The 20345-nt window shown below is 33.5% G+C and overlaps 1 protein-coding gene across 1 annotated transcript in view; it reads right to left on the reverse strand.

The window, feature by feature from the left end:
* Positions 1-20345, reverse strand: part of LOC143235626 (hemicentin-2-like) — a 290444-nt gene that overhangs the window by 41027 nt on the left and 229072 nt on the right. The window contains exons 4-8 of the mRNA XM_076473859.1: positions 16581-16898; positions 15820-16116; positions 5453-5713; positions 3742-4005; positions 12-362 (exon numbers count right to left, since the gene is read on the reverse strand). Of these exons, the coding sequence (XP_076329974.1) occupies positions 12-362; positions 3742-4005; positions 5453-5713; positions 15820-16116; positions 16581-16898 (1491 nt within the window). The remainder of the gene's footprint in view (positions 1-11; positions 363-3741; positions 4006-5452; positions 5714-15819; positions 16117-16580; positions 16899-20345) is intronic.

Here is a 20345-nt window from a genome sequence, read left to right on the forward strand (position 1 = left end):
ACGTAACTTACATTCGACTTTAAAATACGTTGAAGTTGCAATTCCAGGTCCAACTATATTCTCACTACTCTGACAAGTGTATTTGGCGTTGTCTGTGTCTCGGTTGAGAGCAGCACCTGGCCAAGCCGTAAAGTTCCAGTAGAGAGTGCTGACAACAGATTTGAATCGGTTTGAGCGTAACTCCTCGGGATGAACTGTTGTCTTCACAAAGAACAAATCAGAATCCATAATACTCTTTCCGTTACGAAGCCATTTAATCTCACACAGGGGATCGCATTCGATTCTACATGAAATACTCACGCTGTTGCTGTCCAGAGGTGCTCCGTGAACACGTGGGGGACCATCGATTAAGGAAGGTGGCGCTATAGAGAAGTAAGGATAAGTACAATCACAAGTAATATTTCCCTGTGAACATAAATGACGCTGAAAAGGAATATATAAGTTTCTTTAGTGTTATTCTTACTGTTACGTCGACGGAGAACTGATTGGCGAGTATCGCTATTTTCACACTGGAAGCTCTTTCAGCTGAATACGCTTGTAAATGTATTTAATCGTCAAAATAGATTTAACGTCTGAGATATAAACTACTTTCCGTCTCGCCAAAATACATGACAATGAGGAGATTGAAATAGCTGCTTTAACTTAGGAAAAAAGACTAAGTAAGGAAAATTTCGGTAAAGAAAGAGGACATTGGATCACACAGAAAAAGATACATACGGGTCTTTTTTCTTAGCCCCCAGTGGCTCAGCGGTATATCTGCAGACTTACACCACTAAAAACCGGGTTTTGATACCCGTGGTGGGCAGAGCACGGATAGCCCGTTGTGCAGCTTTGTATTTAGTTTAAAACAACAACATTTTTTCTTAATTCATTAAAGGAGAGAATACACTTTAAATTTAGATTTGTCTGTTTGAAGTTAAGCAGCCAAATATTGTTATGGAAATCTTTTGTATTATTACATTTTTGACATTCTTTAAAATTATTCCACATTCCAAGGAGCTGAGTGTTTTCATTAATCAAGGTGATGGCCCCAATAACATATATGTACACTCATACCTTATAAGCAAGTACTTAAAATTACTAGCTTATAAGAAACATTGTTTTCTTTAATTCAATACCTCCATAGTTGTGGCATCTATCTTAAGTATTATTTAAGCATCTTTAAAGTATAGAACGTATTTAGACATATGACATCACTGGTCACAGAACTTGAACAAGTGAGAATGAGTGTTTAAATTAATTCGGTTTATTTTCCACCTTATATTGCTTAGTAATAATTAAATATTATTTGGCACTATCTACCTTCACAAACTGTGTTTAGTGTGAAAGAAAAAAAAACACCTTAATGTGAACTGAACTGGTACAACGAGTTTATCCTGATTAAAGTAGCACAACGAGTTCATTCTGAATAAACTGGAACAACATTTATGTTCCAATTAAAGTGGTACAACGAATTCATCATATTTAAAGTAAAACAAGTTTAAGCCACTTAAAGTCGTACAACGAGTTAATTCTAATTAAAGGCTAGTTTCGCGTTGCACTTCAGAGTTGATTTTTTATAAGTGGCATATTTTGAAAGTTGTAAAACCTTATTAAAAATATAAAATCAATTTTTGGGATTTTTCAAAAATGGAATTAAAATCTAGCAGGACTTGGTCTAAAATGAGAGATATATATGACTCAGTCTAAAATGAGAGATATCCATGACTCAGTCTAAAATGAGAGATATCCATGACTCAGTCTAAAATGAAAGATATCCATGACTCAGTCTAAAATGAAAGATATCCATGACTCAGTCTAAAATGAAAGATATCCATTTACAAAAATAATTCCGTCAATTGTTATGAATCACGACAATGAGCTCAACACAATATTAGATTTTTCTCAACACAATACGTAGATCAATAAATAAACTTTTCACTGTACTATTAAGTACATACATTATATATAAGTTAATAACGTAATAGTCACACATTACAGCTTGACACTGTCATCTGTAGAAACTGCTGTTGACGAGATATTTCTGATTCATCACATGGTTAACTCGCGAAGGACTTATTTATGTCTCTACTCAAGCGATAACGTTAATACTATACACGTCTGTAACAAATAGACCGAGGATAAATCTCAACTGTATAAATTCCCTAAAGGAAAATTATACCACAAAGGCTTTACAACTTATTACCAGTTGGTAAAAGTTCCATCGATCCAATTAGTTTGCGCAGAGGCTAAAACTCTAAACGAATGAGTAATAATAGTTCGGGAGATGGAGAAATGCGCAGAGAACTTAGCAGAAGTTTCCTAATTACTAATCAGTAACTAGTTTGTTTGACTCCAAATGCTAGTAAAGGTAATTTGGTCCATGAAAACTGCTCTTTCTCAAAATTACGAGCAGAGTTTATTTCTTTAATTACTACAAGTATTTTCTCCAAGAACACATAAAACGCAAACGTCTTAGCATTTACATAAAACGTCTCTTCTTAGATGTGAAGCAAGTTAGTGTTATTTACGACGTTCCACAAATGTTTAGCACGACAAATATTACCTACATCGAAAGATAGAGAAATGTAAAGTTCTTTTAAAGTATATGGCTCACGATTCAAATCAAACTTTGACGGAAAGCGTGAAGACACGAAGTTTTACTCCCCTATATACCTAGATTATTTCAAGAGATGGGCCTATAGCCCGTTTCAAATTAAAGTAAGCGGCGTCAATAAGTCATTCCCTTTCCGTTAAACAAACTGAGTTTTCTGACAGCTGAAACGACACAGTATTATACAAATAATAAATGAAGCCCGGCAACATTTAGCAATAAAGTCATTTCGATTTCTGTTTTCATTACTCGTCTGAGGTCCTTTCAATAAATAAATAGTTCTCAAAAATGTTTTCTCGAAGTAACAATGCCTGTTTTTGTTTTGGCAACCCCTTGTTGTATAATAATTTTTACCCTAATTCTAAAATATTGTGACATAAGTATAATTACGGGCAAATTGCACAACTTTATCCAATTGACACCAATAATTGTTGTCAAACATTTTATTATAAATGAGATCACAATCTGTGGTATCTCAGTCAGCACGAGAAGACCTGTTACCACGCAGCAGGCCTCAACGACATGAGATATAGTAAGTATAGCGTGATTGCATATTACTGTACCCAACTTTCAGTTGTTATTAATAATGATAGAGGACCGATGACTGCGAGTTTATATTCTGTTGTACTTACGTAATAAAATGTCACAGAACGTTCAGGAAGGAAAGGTATAAGAACGTAACTGGTGTTTGCACATTTTCCCTTTGTGCTTTTTTCTTTTTTTTTTATACACTTTTCTACACACATTTATTTGGTACTTTTGAGGTATCCATGTGATATTATTTTCGCAATTTTAGAAGAGTATCCGTGGATTAATCGTGTTAAAAATAGGAAAGTGCTTTCGTTCATTAACTTCTGTAGTGCATATTGGTGTATATAAAGCACATTAATACCAGAAATAAAAGATATTATAACAGTAAAATGTTGTTTTTATTTAATTGAACACTAAACGTTTCGCTTTTCAACTTCTTCAGGAAGGTTCCCTAAAACGCAAATCAAAACAAATCTTCGTAAAACGTTGGGCGTCTAATTAAATAAAAGTAACATTCTGGTGTCATAAGTCCGTTTATTTCTGGTATTAAAGTGAGCTTTTTTCCAGCATTTTATTATAATTTTTAATGAGCACCATACAATGCGTTACATGCTTACCCATCGCAACTAAACTGATAAATCCATATGGACCTCTCCCTACGTTATTAACAGCTGCACAACTGTAGTTTCCTTGAGTATCTAGTCTAACCAGACCTGTGGTATAATTCTGTAGAATCCCAGGGAGAAGTTCGTTATTATGTTCCCAACGAAACTCTGTAGCTTTTGGACTACCCATATCTTTCACTATACACTGTAACGTTGACCTTCGACCTTTGACTGCTGGAGAAGTTATTTCTACTACCTTTGCTGGCCCTGGAAGATCTATCAAAAATCATTTTTTTAGTCACATAGAATTTTTTTAATTAACAATAACAACAGCAAACGAAATAACCATTGTAAAATAGTTCGTTTGAAAAATACACATAAGAACAAAAAATTAGATTAGATAAACAACTCAGATACATAACTGAATTTCAGCCTCGAACTCAAATATCACAGGGAAATAAATTTCGACTCGTTTCTTTGTTAAATTTTAGAGGTTCGCATGTTCAGATTCAAAACTGACATCAGTCGTCACTTGTTTTTGAGTGAACCCACTTGCATTAGGATGTAAAATTACAGATTTTTTGTATTGTAAGAAAAGAGGAAGCAAAGCGCGTTAGGTTTTCTCCACGTGTGTTGAAACTGATATATATAACTTTTATGAAATACCCAGTTTGTTACCAGTTTGTCATAATGTATTTAAATAACCAAAACTATCAGCACTGTCTATTTCCTGTGCTAAACGTCATTTGCGTTAGTAAATGTACAGAGTTGTTAAAAATTAATGAACTGCTTTGAATACATTGTTATATCTTTCGCCAGTAGCAAAGTTTCGTGGCAATCGTTTCATACACTTCTCGTTGTTATTCGCAGTATAGCTATCGAAAGTGAAACGGCAGAAAATTTTCATGCGAAAAAAGCAATAGTTTTAACAAAACATTGGATATTTTCCAGCTTTTTTTATATAAATTTTAATTTGATTTTAGTGGTAGCTTTACCCAAGCATTTTTTTTTCGGTGGTTTAAATACACCAAGATCGAAAGTATGACATATAAACCTCGTATATAAAAATTAACACTCTCTGAAACTTATTGAAGAAATATTGTACGTATTAAGGTAGTAAAAATGGTATGAAGAGACGGTTTATTCAGATGTTTCCGGTTCATGCACGACTGTGTAGTTACCATGCGACATTTTCAAGCAATGTTGTCTCGCGCCACTAACTTCATTCTTTTAAATTTACAATGGTCAATAATATATGTTTTAATATTTATATGGAAGAACAATAGAACCGAATATATTTACTTAACTCTAACGCTTACGGTTGTTCACAGTCGACGCACCATTTCCTAGCAACTGTTACTTGTACTAGTGAACTTATATGTCGTCACCATGTGATTTACTAACTTGTAATATCTGAAGCAAGTTAGTTTATGGTTGGTTGGTTGGTTTGGCGTTTTATGGTGCAAAGCAACTAGACTATTTGCTCCAAACATCCAGTAAAAAGTTAAAATCAAAGTAAAATTATTAAAATCCGTAAAAAGGATATTAAGGTAAAACAAAACAAAGTTTATCAGCTTATGTAACAAGTCACATTGTAATACGCCTTTGACAACTTAAAAAGTAAACGCAAATATATCGTGAATATTAGCTGCAGAATTATTTTGCAGAAACCAAAACACATTTTAATTTAACTAAAAATAATGTTTGCTTACAGTTAACTAACAGTTTCTGAGACTTTGAGCGATCGCCCCACCTGCGAGGTTTTCTGCTTCGCAGGTATAGTCAGCAACTGCCTCACGGCTGATGTTTCGAACTTCCAACCGATTCTCTAAAGTTTCCTTCATAAGCTGTTTATTCTTGTACCATCGGACCCGAAGAAGGTGCCGGGGGTTTCCATCGACTGTCAAACATCTCATAGTTACAGCAGAACCATCATGTTCATTGACAGACGCAGGCGATATAGATATGTCTACTACCGGCGGATCTAAATAGAAAGATTAAATCTGAACTTGTAAGAGAACTACAAACAGCACACTTGTGATATATGTTCACCATTATCATTACACTATTGTTTGTTTTTGAATTTCGCACAAAGCTACTCGAGGGCTATCTGGGCCAGCCGTCCCTAATTTAGCAGTGTAAGACGAGAGGGAAGGCAGGTAGTCATCACCACCCACCGCCAACTCTTGGGCTACTCTTTTACTAACGAATAGTGGGATTGGCCGTAACATTATACCGCCCCCACGGCTGAAAGGGCGAGCATGTTTGGCGCGACCGGAATGCGAACCCACGACCCTCAGACTACGAGTCGAACACCTAAACTCACTTGGCCATGCCGGATCTACACTGTTGTAAATATAACACTATTTTGAACGTATGTAAATTATACAGTGAAAACCTCAGGCAATTAATCACACTGTCACAAGTTCTCCTTCATGTCATTTGTTTTAGTACTTAATATGGCGACACCTGTTCCTAATAAACTCTCTATATGTTTTATGAGCATATTACGTTTCAAGAAAACTCAATAAAGTACACAAATTTAAACTTATGCAACCATTTCTTATTATTTTTACTTGTTTTTGTCAGATACTATTTAAATTGTAATTACACTGACGTATTATTGTACCCTTAAAATTATCGATAGTTTGGAGTTATTTATTGATTGTTTGGAATTAACCGCAAAGCTACACAATGGACTATTTGTGTTTACTCACCATTATCGATAGCCAGTGAGAATTTGGAAATTTAACAAGTTTTTACGTCAAACAAATAAATAAATAAGCATCTAGTTCATCTACTGGTAAAAACAAATCACATCTAATCAAAATATGCCAGTTGAGGCTCTGTATCAAAAATTCATATTTGGTTAAAATTCCATTATCGTTGGTTAAATACAGTAACAATGCAACTTTTAACGAGTTTGTAACAGAATTCGTTCATTAGCTGAAATGCAATTAACAGTATCTTAAAAACTAAATACTATGTTTGTCTGTTTGTTTGTTTGTTAAGCAAAAATAGTACTCAATAGGTTATCAATGCTATGCCTTCAGCGAGTGTGGAAGTCCCTATTTTAAAGTGATAAACCTCAGGACTTACCACCGAGTCACGTTATTTTCGATTCACTCAATCATCAGTTTCTAGTTTTACTGAGCGAGTGAAAAACAAAACAAAATCACCGAGCGACTTACATAAGATCGAAAAAAATCTTAACTTTTAGAAAGGGTTTTTACTCTAGCTAAAATTATTTCAGTGTATAAATTAAAACGAGTGTGAAAACATATATGTAGATACTTCCACATGACAACCTACTGTCTCGCGTTATATTTTTAAGATGAACTTTCGACAGCTTTAAAAATTTACTATCTTCTTTAAAAAAAAAAGCAAACTGCTGTTGGTCAGCGTTGTGTTTAATAAACTATCGTAAACTATTAACTGTGTTTAAGAAACTATCGTAAACTATTAACCGAATTAAACTTTATATTCTTGGAGCAGCTTTAGCAGAAATGAAATTTCATTTTCTGTTTTCATTTCCCTATAATATTTAAGGGTCACCATGAACGTAAACACTATACTCAGCCACATATTATATAACAATTTTATTTACATCCATGATATTCTACAGAAGCTAAGAGTTTTGGTTTCTTTTTTCTTTCTGGTAGTATACAAATTGAATTAGCGAAGTGAGCTGATTAGCTGTTTTTGTTCTTCTTAAGTAACTTTCCATGTAAGAAACTTGTTTTATAAAAAGTAGGTAAAAAAGCCTGCGACTAAGGTGAAAAAGGAACACTTATAAATGCTGTTCTAATTTAAACTTCCACAATGGTGGCCCTGCGGACTCGATACCCATGATGGGGAGAGCACAGATAGCCCGTTGTGTAGCTTTGTGCTTAATTCTAAACAAACGAACATGCTCTACGACAGTAAAACTAACCAATGACAATTTGGAATGACATGCACTTACATAGCTATTAAACTAACAATCAAGAGACAACGTACTCATCTACAATTAACAAGCAATGATATGTTTTGTATCATCCAAACAAGGGCATACCGCATAACTTTCCAATAGTTTTCAAACTAAGGAACGAACAATTATATGTTTTGTATCATCCAAACAATGGCATACCGCATAACTTTCCAATAGTTTTCAAACTAAGGAACGAACAATGATATGTTTTGTATCATCCAAACAAGGGCATACCGCATAACTTTCCAATAGTTTTCAAACTAAGGAACGAACAATTATATGTTTTGTATCATCCAAACAATGGCATACCGCATAACTTTCCAATAGTTTTCAAACTAAGGAACGAACAATGATATGTTTTGTATCATCCAAACAAGGGCATACCGCATAACTTTCCAATAGTTTTCAAACTAAGGAACGAACAATGATATGTTTTGTATCATCCAAACAATGGCATACCGCATAACTTTCCAATAGTTTTCAAACTAAGGAACGAACAATGATATGTTTCGTATCATCCAAACAAGGGCATACCGCATAACTTTCCAATAGTTTTCAAACTAAGGAACGAACAATGATATGTTTTGTATTATCCAAACAATGGCATACCGCATAACTTTCCAACAGTTTTCAAACTAAGGAACGAACAATGATATGTTTTGTATCATCCAAACAATGGCATACCGCATAACTTTCCAATAGTTTTCAAACTAAGGAACGAACAATTATATGTTTTGTATCATCCAAACAATGGCATACCGCATAACTTTCCAATAGTTTTCAAACTAAGGAACGAACAATGATATGTTTTGTATCATCCAAACAATGGCATACCGCATAACTTTCCAACAGTTTTCAAACTAAGGAACAAGCTTTATGCATTATAGCCTCTAAGTAGTGGAGTTCGCTAAGTCTTCCTTTAGATGTCATAAAAATAAACAAATAAGAGTTTAAGTATGGAAACAAGTAGTTTTAACAATTAAATATGTCTTATATTGTACGTGTACGATTCAAGACCCAATATTTCAAATTAAACACTTAGCGTATAAATTACACCAAATAAATTAAAGTAGCGATACAAAACATTTAAAATGGTATTCAAACAAACAACAACAAATATGAAACAGGATCACCATATATGCATACTGGATGTAGCCCGTACATTCGTTTTATTAAAACTAAATCGGTTGATTCAACATGTAAAAGTAGTGTAACATTAGACTAAATCCATTTCTCCGTAAGGTTCACATTTTGCAATCATGGAAATCCTGGTAACCTCTCTTAACCCTCCTTTTGTTAGTAATACTGTTTCTCCAACTGCAAAGCGTACTCCACGTCAATAACCATAAGACTTATGGATATTCAATTCCTTTCCTTAGTCTGTGAAACGAATACCTCAAGTGGAAGATTGAGGCTACACACCATCTAAAAAGGTTCCCGATATATTTTATAGGATTTAGATAAGATCTTCCTGCTGACCAAATCACGACCTCATTGGTTTCTTCTTCAAGATAGTCTACTGAAACATTACTGATAACACTCGGGAATTTTCCTGTATTAAGACAGTCTTGTCTGATTGTAACCCATAAAAGGCTATAGAATTAAGTTCAATACTACGTCGATATACTGCCAAATAGTAAAATATTCCTCAAGTAAAATACTGCCAAATAGTAAAATACTCCTCCCGTAAAATACTGCCAAATAGTAAAATACTCCTCAAGTAAAATACTGCCAAATTGTAAAATATTCCTCCCGTAAAATACTGCCAAATTGTAAAATACTCCTCAAGTAAAATACTGCCAAATGCTAAAATACTCTTAACGTAAAATACTGCCAAATAGTAAAATACTCCTCTCGTAAAATACTGCCAAATAGTAAAATACTTCTCCCGTAAAATACTGCCAAATTGTAAAATACTCCTCTCGTAAAATACTGCCAAATAGTAAAATACTCCTCAAGTAAAATACTGCCAAATTGTAAAATACTCCCGTAAAATACCGCCAAATTGTAAATACCCCAAGTAAAATACTGCCAAATTGTAAATATTCCGTAAAATACCGCCAAATTGTACTGCCAAGTAAAAATACTGCCAAATGCTAAAATACCTTAACGTAAATACCGCCAAATAGTAAAATATACTCCTCAAGTAAAACTGCCAAATAGTAAAATACCCTCAAGTAAAATACTGCCAATAGTAAATATACCTCCTGTAAAATACTGTCAAATAGTAAAATACCCCTCAAGTAAAATACTTGCGCCAAATAGTAAAATACTCTTCAAGTAAAATACTGCCAAATAGTAAAATAATTCCCCTCAGTAAACTGCCAAATAGTAAAATACCTCAAGTAAAATACCGCCAATAGTAAAATATCCCTCCGTAAAATACTGCCAAATAGTAAAATACCTCCTGTAAATACTGCCAAATAGTAAAATACTCCTCCGTAAAATACCGCCAAATAGTAAAATAATCTCCTCAAGTAAAATACTGCCAAAATAGTAAAATACTCCTCAAGTAAAATACCGCCAAATTGTAAAATACTCCTCCCAAAAATACTGCCAAATTGTAAAATACCCCTCAAGTAAAATACCGCCAAATAGTAAAATATTTCTCCCGTAAAATACTGCCAAATTGTAAAATACTCCTCAAGTAAAATACTGCCAAATGCTAAAATACTCTTAACGTAAAATACTGCCAAATAGTAAAATACTCCTCAAGTAAAATACTGCCAAATAGTAAAATACTCCTCAAGTAAAATACTGCCAAATAGTAAAATACTCCTCTCGTAAAATACTGCCAAATAGTAAAATACCCCTCAAGTAAAATACCGCCAAATAGTAAAATACCTTCAAGTAAAATACCGCCAATAGTAAAATACCCTCAAGTAAAATACCGCCAAATAGTAAAATACCCTCAAGTAAAATACTGCCAAATAGTAAAATATTCCGTAAAACACTGCCAAATAGTAAAATACCCTCAAGTAAAATACTGCCAAATAGTAAAATACCCTCAAGTAAAATACTGCCAAATAGTAAAATACTCCTAACGTAAAATACCGCCAAATAGTAAAATACCCTCAAGTAAAATACCGCCAAATAGTAAAATACCTTAACGTAAAATACCGCCAATAGTAAAATACCCTCAAGTAAAAAACCGCCAAATAGTAAAATACCCCTCAAGTAAAATACCGCCAAATAGTAAAATATTCCCTCAAGTAAAATACCGCCAATAGTAAAATACCCTCAAGTAAAATACCGCCAAATAGTAAAATACCTTAACGTAAAATACCGCCAAATAGTAAAATATCCCTCCGTAAAATACTGCCAAATAGTAAAATACCCTCCCGTAAAATACCGCCAAATAGTAAAATACTCTTTCAAGTAAAATACCGCCAAATAAAATACTCCTCGTGTAAAATACCGCCAAATAGTAAAATATCCTCAAGTAAAATACTCCTCAAGTAAAATACCGCCAAATAGTAAAATACCTTAACGTAAAATACCGCCAAATAGTAAAATACCCTCCCGTAAAATACCTGCCAAATAGTAAAATACCCCTCGTAAAATACACTGCCAAATAGTAAAATACCCTCAAGTAAAATACCGCCAAATAGTAAAATACTCCTCAAGTAAAATACCGCCAAATAGTAAAATACTCCAAGTAAAATACCGCCAAATAGTAAAATAATCCCTCAAGTAAAATACCGCCAAATAGTAAAATACTCTTAACGTAAAATACCGCCAATAGTAAAATACTCCTCCTGTAAAATACTGCCAAATAGTAAAATACCCTCCTCGTAAAATACTGCCAAATAGTAAAATACTCCTCAAGTAAAATACTGCCAAATAGTAAAATACTCCTCAAGTAAAATACTGCCAAATAGTAAAATACTCTTAACGTAAAATACTGCCAAATAGTAAAATACTCCTCAAGTAAAATACTGCCAAATAGTAAAATACTCTTAACGTAAAATACTGCCAAATAGTAAAATACTCCTCAAGTAAAATACTGCCAAATAGTAAAATACTCTTAACGTAAAATACTGCCAAATAGTAAAATACTCCTCAAGTAAAATACTGCCAAATAGTAAAATACTCCTCAAGTAAAATACTGCCAAATAGTAAAATACTCCTCACGTAAAATACTGCCAAATAGTAAAATACTCCTCAAGTAAAATACTGCCAAATAGTAAAATACTCTTAACGTAAAATACTGCCAAATAGTAAAATACTCCTCAAGTAAAATACTGCCAAATAGTAAAATACTCCTCAAGTAAAATACTGCCAAATAGTAAAATATTCCTCAAGTAAAATACTGCCAAATAGTAAAATACTCCTCAAGTAAAATACTGCCAAATAGTAAAATACTCCCAAGTAAAATACTGCCAAATAGTAAAATACCTTAACGTAAAACCGCCAAATAGTAAAATATTCCTCTCGTAAAATACTGCCAAATAGTAAAATACTCCTCCCGTAAAATACCGCCAATAGTAAAATACTCCTCAAGTAAAATACTGCCAAATAGTAAAATACTCCTCTCGTAAAATACTGCCAAATAGTAAAATACTCCTCAAGTAAAATACTGCCAAATAGTAAAATACTCTTAACGTAAAATACTGCCAAATAGTAAAATACTCCTCTCGTAAAATACTGCCAAATAGTAAAATACTCCTCTCGTAAAATACTGCCAAATAGTAAAATACTCCTCAAGTAAAATACTGCCAAATAGTAAAATACTCCTCAAGTAAAATACTGCCAAATTGTAAAATACTCCTCTCGTAAAATACTGCCAAATGCTAAAATACTTTTCTCGGAAACACATTAAAAGCTGCGTGAGCATTTATACTGGCACTTCCTCACACCATTTAAGCTAATGAAACCGTCACGTGCAAAATATTAGCTATCTAGACTCGAAACCGTTGTTTATTAATGCAGACGTCAAACTACAATTTTATTTATTAAGAGCACAGTCATCAAACTTGTAGTTTCGAATTCTGGCAACCAAAACCAAAGTCTAGTATATGTGGTCATTTCGAACTTGATACAAACTCAAACAGTAAGTTCTTTACCGACTGGTCATTAATAATGAATTCAGTTACAGTCCCAGTTTTCCATACTTAGCTCGATGACAATGGCTTTATTTATATTCTTAGCAAGATGTGCAGGTGTAGTCATTATCATTGAACCTTCTTTGCAGAACCTTATTCAGGCTGTTTAACGTAAACCATACTTTTGTATAAAATATTCATTGTCTTCCATCCACGAATCTGGATACGCTATATAACAAGCTGTCATTGGTGTTTTTGTTTGTCTGGATTTCAACAACTAAAGAACAACATAGTCGATACTTACACTAACGAACACACTAGCAGGCAACATTGTTACACAACTATATGATAGCAATAACAATAATTTAGGAAAATTTACCACAACAGTAAAGCTTTAAATAATAAACCAGCAAACAACATTGTTACACAACTATATGATAGTAATAACAATAATTCAGGAACATTTACCACAACAGTAAAGCTTTAAGTAATAAACAAGCAGGCAACATTGTAACACAACTATATGATAGTAATAACAATAATTCAGGAACATTTACCACAACAGTAAAGCTTTAAATAATAAACCAGCAAACAACATTGTTACACAACTATATGATAGTAATAACAATAATTCAGGAACATTTACCACAACAGTAAAGCTTTAAATAATAAACCAGCAAACAACATTGTTACACAACTATATGATAGTAATAACAATAATTCAGGAACATTTACCACAACAGTAAAGCTTTAAGTAATAAACAAGCAGGCAACATTGTAACACAACTATATGATAGTAATAACAATAATTCAGGAACATTTACCACAACAGTAAAGCTTTAAATAATAAACCAGCAAACAACATTGTTACACAACTATATGATAGTAATAACAATAATTCAGGAACATTTACCACAACAGTAAAGCTTTAAGTAATAAACAAGCAGGCAACATTTTTACACAACTATACGGAAGTAATAACCAAAACTCGAAAACATTGATAGCAGGTAACAAAATAAACTGAACTGAATAATCTCACGGTGAAACAGGTGAACCGTATGACAACTTTTAGAATTTCATCTAGGTGTCATTTTCCGGACTATATTAATTCTAAACCCTCTACTTTTTGCTCTAGCGTATGTCATTCTAAGACGCATGCTTAAAATAAGATCCATTAACTTCACTACTAATTTAAATTAATTACTGCAATCGTTTAAGTGGTCATTAAAAGTCGGCATGTTCTCAGGGCGCTTTGGTATTTGTTTGAAAATACAATTTGTAATTGAAAACGCCTTTGACGAACATGACTACAAATTTGGAAAGTACATCGTATTAACTAGAAGAACATTCTCTATATCGCGAGCTCTAATCCCTTTATCGAACCTGCTGCCCTCGGTGGTACGATGGTATATCTATGTACTTACAAGCTAGAAACCGAATTTCAATACCTGTAATGGGCAGAGCACAGATAGCCTAGTGTGTAGCTTTGTGCTTTTCTCTAAATAAACAAAAACCGAACATGCTCACTCTTTCAGCTGTGTGACGGTTTATAATGATAGAATCAAATGTGCTCCTCTTTGGTAAAAGAGTAGCTCAAGAGTTGGCACCATATTGTATTACTATTTATTATCTTTGCAGTGTATTACTTCTAAATTAGGGACGGCTAACATAGACAGACCTGGAGTAGCTTTGCGCGAAATTACAAAACCAGACTAAACAAACATAATCTTACAAAAATATAAATTAAAAACGTAAAAGTGTGCTTTAGAAAGTAATTTATTACTCAATAACGAATGGCGCGAAATACGAAGGGCTAGATTTTTTTGTTATTTGTTTTCATTTATGGGTTGTCAGGATTCAATCGTGAAGCCAAAATATCAGATTGTTCGAAAAAATATGTATGAATAAAAACTACTAAAACAGGAAGGCGCTAAAGTATGAATAAAAACTATTAAAACAGGAGGGTGCTAAAGTATGAATAAAAACTACTAAAACAGGAGGGCGCTAAAGTATGAATAAAAACTACTAAAACAGGAGGGCGCTAAAGTATGAATAAAAACTACTAAAACAGGAGAGCGCTAAAGTATGAATAAAAACTATTAAAACAGGATGGCGCTAAAGTATGAATAAAAAACTACTAAAACAGGAGGGCGCTAAATTATGAATAAAAACTACTAAAACAGGAGGGCGCTAAAGTATGAATAAAAACTATTAAAACAGGAGGGCGCTAAAGTATGAATAAAAACTACTAAAACAGGGGAACGCTAAAGTTTGAAGTCTTTTTTTGATGTAAACTGCGAAAAATCGTTACTTTTACTAGCGAAGGTACCTATGGCAGATGTGATATTTTTTATTTGACTTCATGTGGGTGATGAGACGGAGTGCTTGTACGTGTATCAGTAAAGACTTCCTTTGGGTCATCTCCAAGAACCCTACCAAGTTTCATAGTGATAGCAGGTTGAGAAGATAAAAAAAAATCTTCTGCGCGCACAATATATACATATATACTTTTGAGTATAGATTTCGTAGTAGACAGATCGATATATCCTTATTATCTTCAAATGAGACGAAGCCCAGTGGTTAGGATGTAGACCTATAGGTCCAAGGTTCTGTGGTTTGTGCACACAAAAATAAATGTACAGTGTTCTTGGGTCGTGAATACGTTATACGAATAATGATCAAATCCCACTATTCTTTCAGAACAGATCTCTAGCAGGTTTGTGTTCTCTTCACTATAGCCTATTTCTTTAAAATTTAGAGCGACTTGCGCAGATACCTCTTGATAAGAGACAATATCCAAACATTTTACAGATATTTAGAGGGCTAAATCATCACGCGTGTTCTAGCTAATCTCTTTCAATATACATACTTTTATTAAGTTATGTTTTTATATTAATTTTAAACACTTTTTGACCCAAAACTACAAACGTGATTGGTGTTATGCTTTCTTCTCTCTAAAACTTGAAGATTCCAGCAATAACATTGTTGTTCAGTTACTACACTGAGAAGTTAAGACTTAGCGATAAAGTCGAAAACTTTTCAACTATTCGAGCTTCTTTAACTAAGAATACATACACACTACATTGACTTCCACATCCTTATCTGGTGTCCCTCGTCCGACTTTATTACTTAAAGCGCACGAATACATCCCTGAATCACCGCGTGTCACATTCCGTATAACTAGAGTAAGTCCGCCGGAGTTCTTCGATTTAAATTTGTCTCTGTCTTCCACCGACAGCTGCACGCGATCTTTATACCAAATCACATCGCTCACGTCGGACGGATTGGCATCAAAGGTGCAACCTACTATGGCGTCTTCAGTCTCGTTTATAGTGAATCCTGCTGGTGGTTCCATCAGTACGATCGGGGGATCTGTAAATAAGAAACGTATTTGCCTCATGAATGTTTTTATCTGTTCAATTTCATCGACATCTATGAACCAAAGTTTCTAATCCAGGCATTACTTGATCAAGGTTTTTACTTTAGTCATAGGTGGTGCTAAATCACTTTCTTAAACCTAGAAGGATATAAAATTATTCAGAATAGAGCATTTCAGACTACTGAATCAAAAAATTTATAAATAATTAATCGACAAAACAATTGAGGAATATGAACATTGGATGTGAAGGCTGAGAAACCCATGTGTTTTTACAAAGAAACATAGAAGATAAATGCAAACATTCATAGAAATATAGATTAACAATCAAAATTAAGAGTCTTAATTGTGTTTATTAAAGTACAACATAAATAGCATAATTTATTAATGATTCTTAAAAGTATTCCAACTGGGACGTTATATATGTATTTTATATGTTCGTAGATAAGCGAGTACTCACATAAAACATTCAGGCTGATAGATTTTAACAAAGGTGGATCACGATTCTTCTCTACCACAGGGTTTGACCCCTTACAGTAAAACACTCCTTGGTGGTCATATCGTGACACAATGATTTCAAGATTGCTGATAGTTTTAAAGCTCCCATCACTCGCAAGCTTAACATCTGAGAGAGGTTGCGGCTGAATAGTTTCGGAACGATTATACCAGGTGGCGTTTGCTGCAGGCTTAGCACCCACAATTGTGCAACTAAGCAACACCTTCTCCCCTTCTATAATTGGCTTTGAGGGTCCTTCAACCTTTATATACGATGGTGTCACTATAAATGAATTGAAAAATGAATGTAATAAATTTATTTAAGAATGAAAACACTATTCTACCAGAGAACCGACGGCCCGTCAAGTGTAATGACTGACAAAAAACAAATTCCTGAAAGCGAACAAACAGAGAATAGTTCAATAAGTAATAATCCAACGTGAATAAGACGGAATGTCAGCCTCTATTTGATTGCGTGTAGGCAGATTTTTACAATCAACATTACTCCTGTATGCTTGAATGCACTTCGAGCTACACCAACAGTACAAAAATACCATAGCTAATATTACGTGCCAATGATAATACCAACAGTACAAAAATACCATAGCTAATATTACGTGCTAATGATAATACCAACAGTACAAAATTTTCATGGCTAATACTACGTGTCAATGATAAAAAGAGGTTTTAAACTTTTTGCTAGCCATCACTGAGCATCAGCTGCTATTTCCATAATGTTTGCTTCATGCGTTTTATTTTGTAGGCTTAATACAAAAAGCCAGACTTGTACCATTTTCAGAAAAATGTATCTTACTTCTAGTGGGTAAGATATGTGAACAAGGTATAAGAAAGCATAGAGATTTTAGTAGTTAAGTCTGTGTTGTATGCCGATTTCTAAATGTGAGGGAAAGATTGGATATTTTAATAATAGCTGTAACGTAAGACCATTCAAATAATACCAGAATCTGTTTTTCATTAGAAAGCTCACAGTTTCTAGAAATTCGGGCATTATGTTGAAAGTTATCCAAGACACAGCAGTCATGAATTTTAACACCTTACATGCTTGATACGTGTTGCTTATTAGAAAGTTACATATGCTGAAAAGTAATAATTTATTACTAAGTTATTAAGCTTTGAGTTTTACAAAATTAACATTCGGTTCTGATATCATACAACTGTTTGTTGGCACGTGCAAAACTCATTGATACGTTTAACTTGAATTCCGAGATATTCGAAAGGGCATTTTGTTTTACTTTTATTTTTTATCTATATTGTTCATTTACTTATAGTACAGGTGGTAAAATTCATCATTGCGACGTTAAAACTATAAACCATACCACAATAAGTGCAATGGTGACGTCAAACTTGATGATGTCAATACTAAAGTTTCATACCATTATATGTTTTTTTGGTTGTGATTCTGTCTAAGCATATTGTGGCATCAGCGAAACGGCTGTATATGAAGTCTGAAGTAACATGTTCGGGACAAGTTGGCCCATGTTCAATCATCGATCACAAATACCATAAAGATGACTTCAGAATCATTTATGGTTTTTTTTTACTGCCAAACATCATTACCGAAGTAATTAATAGGCCAAGAAACTGAATTTTTGCATATGAAAACCGCCACCTTGAGAAAATTTCCGAAAGTACGATTGAACTAATTCATCTATAAGGGCTATATTCCAAGCACAAATCACCAGCCTACCAATGTTATGGTTCTCTGACTGGATTTGGCAGAAGGAGAGGATCCCAAATGGCCGTTATTCTGGATTATCAAAACGGTGTCCAGAGATTATAAAGTACAACTTTAAAAAAAAAATTTAAATTTAATAAGGCTGACGTAAAGTGTACATAACTATGTTCATATGTTGGAAAATAGTGCAGAATAATATAAGAAAGAGGTTCATTTCTGGAATGTTACCAGTCAATGTGCAGAAAGGCCTTAAATATCAGTGAATTAAAAAAAATCGAGAATAAATATTACACTTGGAGTTATCTTTAAAGTGGCTAAGTAAAATATTTATATAATACATATCGTAATACATTATCCCTACCTTAGAAAGATTATTGGTAGCACTGAAACTAGTTATAAATGTTAAAAAACTTATGACTCGTATTCGTACATAATTTATCCTCATTGTCTGAAAAAAGAATAAGTGATCAGATCGCTTGCCCAATTAAAATTCAAAATTAGTACGTGTCACCACTCCAAAGTTCAAATTTCAGTAATGTATCTGTTCTGTTAATAACGATACTATGCAATGTTTGAAATTAATACTGTGTATTAAGCAGATAATTAAATCGCCAGCATTTTAATCACTAATTCCACATAAACCTTTAACAATATTAACCTTCAGTCGATAATCTCAAATAGAACTAAGAACACGACAGTTTCAAAGCCAGTACACTCATTCACAAGCATAATACTTCAGATTAATTAGATATCATGTTGTAATAATGCGGTTAATTATTTAATTCTGGTTTTGTGTAAATCGTTTAAAGTATTAATGATATTAATATCATTATCACTGATCGCAGTTCTACTTTTTAAGTTAACATAATTGCGGGTTCGGTGTGGCCAAGCGTGTTAAGGCGTTCGACTCGTAATCCGAGGGTCACGGGTTCGAATCCAGGTCGCATCAAACATGCTCGCCCTTTCAGCCGTGGGAGCGTTATAATGTGACGGTCAATCCCACTATTCGTTGGTAAAAGAGTAGCCCAAGAGTTGGCGGTGGGTGGTGATGACTAGCTGCCTTCCCTCTAGTCTTACACTGCTAGCGCAGATAGCCCTCGAGTTGAACATTAAAATCATTGCACTCGACGAAAAATACTAAACCTAACATTTTTAGTTCCGAATAATTACAACAGGAGATACATTTTCGAGTTTCCTAGAATATTACAAAATTTTTACTTCATTTTCTTGTCACTTGTTTTCCAGCTTGAAATTGAAATAGATGTAAAGAGCCATCTATTGATTTTACAATCTTTCAGTCATTTCAAGCTCAGAATGTATTTTAACTTTAAAAAAAGTTTGGAACTGTTCAAGTGCTTCCAAATAACCCATCATCTAGCAATTGCTTTAACTGTGCTGAAAATGAAGACGAATTAGCGCTTGAAGTTATTAGGATGATCATATCCACATCATCAAAATCGTATAATATCTTTGTATTATCAACGATATTCTATTTCCATTTTTAACCTCGATTTTATGTTATTGTTGAAAAATAACAACGAGGTACGTTTGAAATATTTTGGAAACATTCAGAGCTGAAAACATTATTTATGAGCAAAATTATCATTATGAAAACTGGTTTGCTTATTTTTATGATAATATATGATAAAAAAACAAAGGTAAGAATAAGATGGCAAAATGTGAAGCGACTCCATTATAATGATCAAAGATAAATAAAAATTTGAGCGTAAACATAAAAGATTAACACTAAATGGAATGTCACATCAGCTCATTTTGTTGAAAAATGCTGTTTCTTTTAAAGGATGAACGTTGAGATAATTGGTAATAAACTCAAAACATTTTATAATCACACGGCTTACTGTCGTTTATTGATTTTAGTTTAAAACTTGTCCAAACAATTATCGAAGTTTTTATCAGCACATTTAAATTTTGGGTTAATCTATGAGATTTAGTTTGAAATAAAAGTAATTTATGAAGAGACTAGTTGGTAAATGAAGACGGAAAGGAAGCGGACATCTTGAATCTTAAAAAAAA

This window comes from Tachypleus tridentatus, chromosome 12, assembly GCF_004210375.1.
Source record: "Tachypleus tridentatus isolate NWPU-2018 chromosome 12, ASM421037v1, whole genome shotgun sequence".
Taxonomy (NCBI): Eukaryota; Metazoa; Arthropoda; class Merostomata; order Xiphosura; family Limulidae; genus Tachypleus; species Tachypleus tridentatus.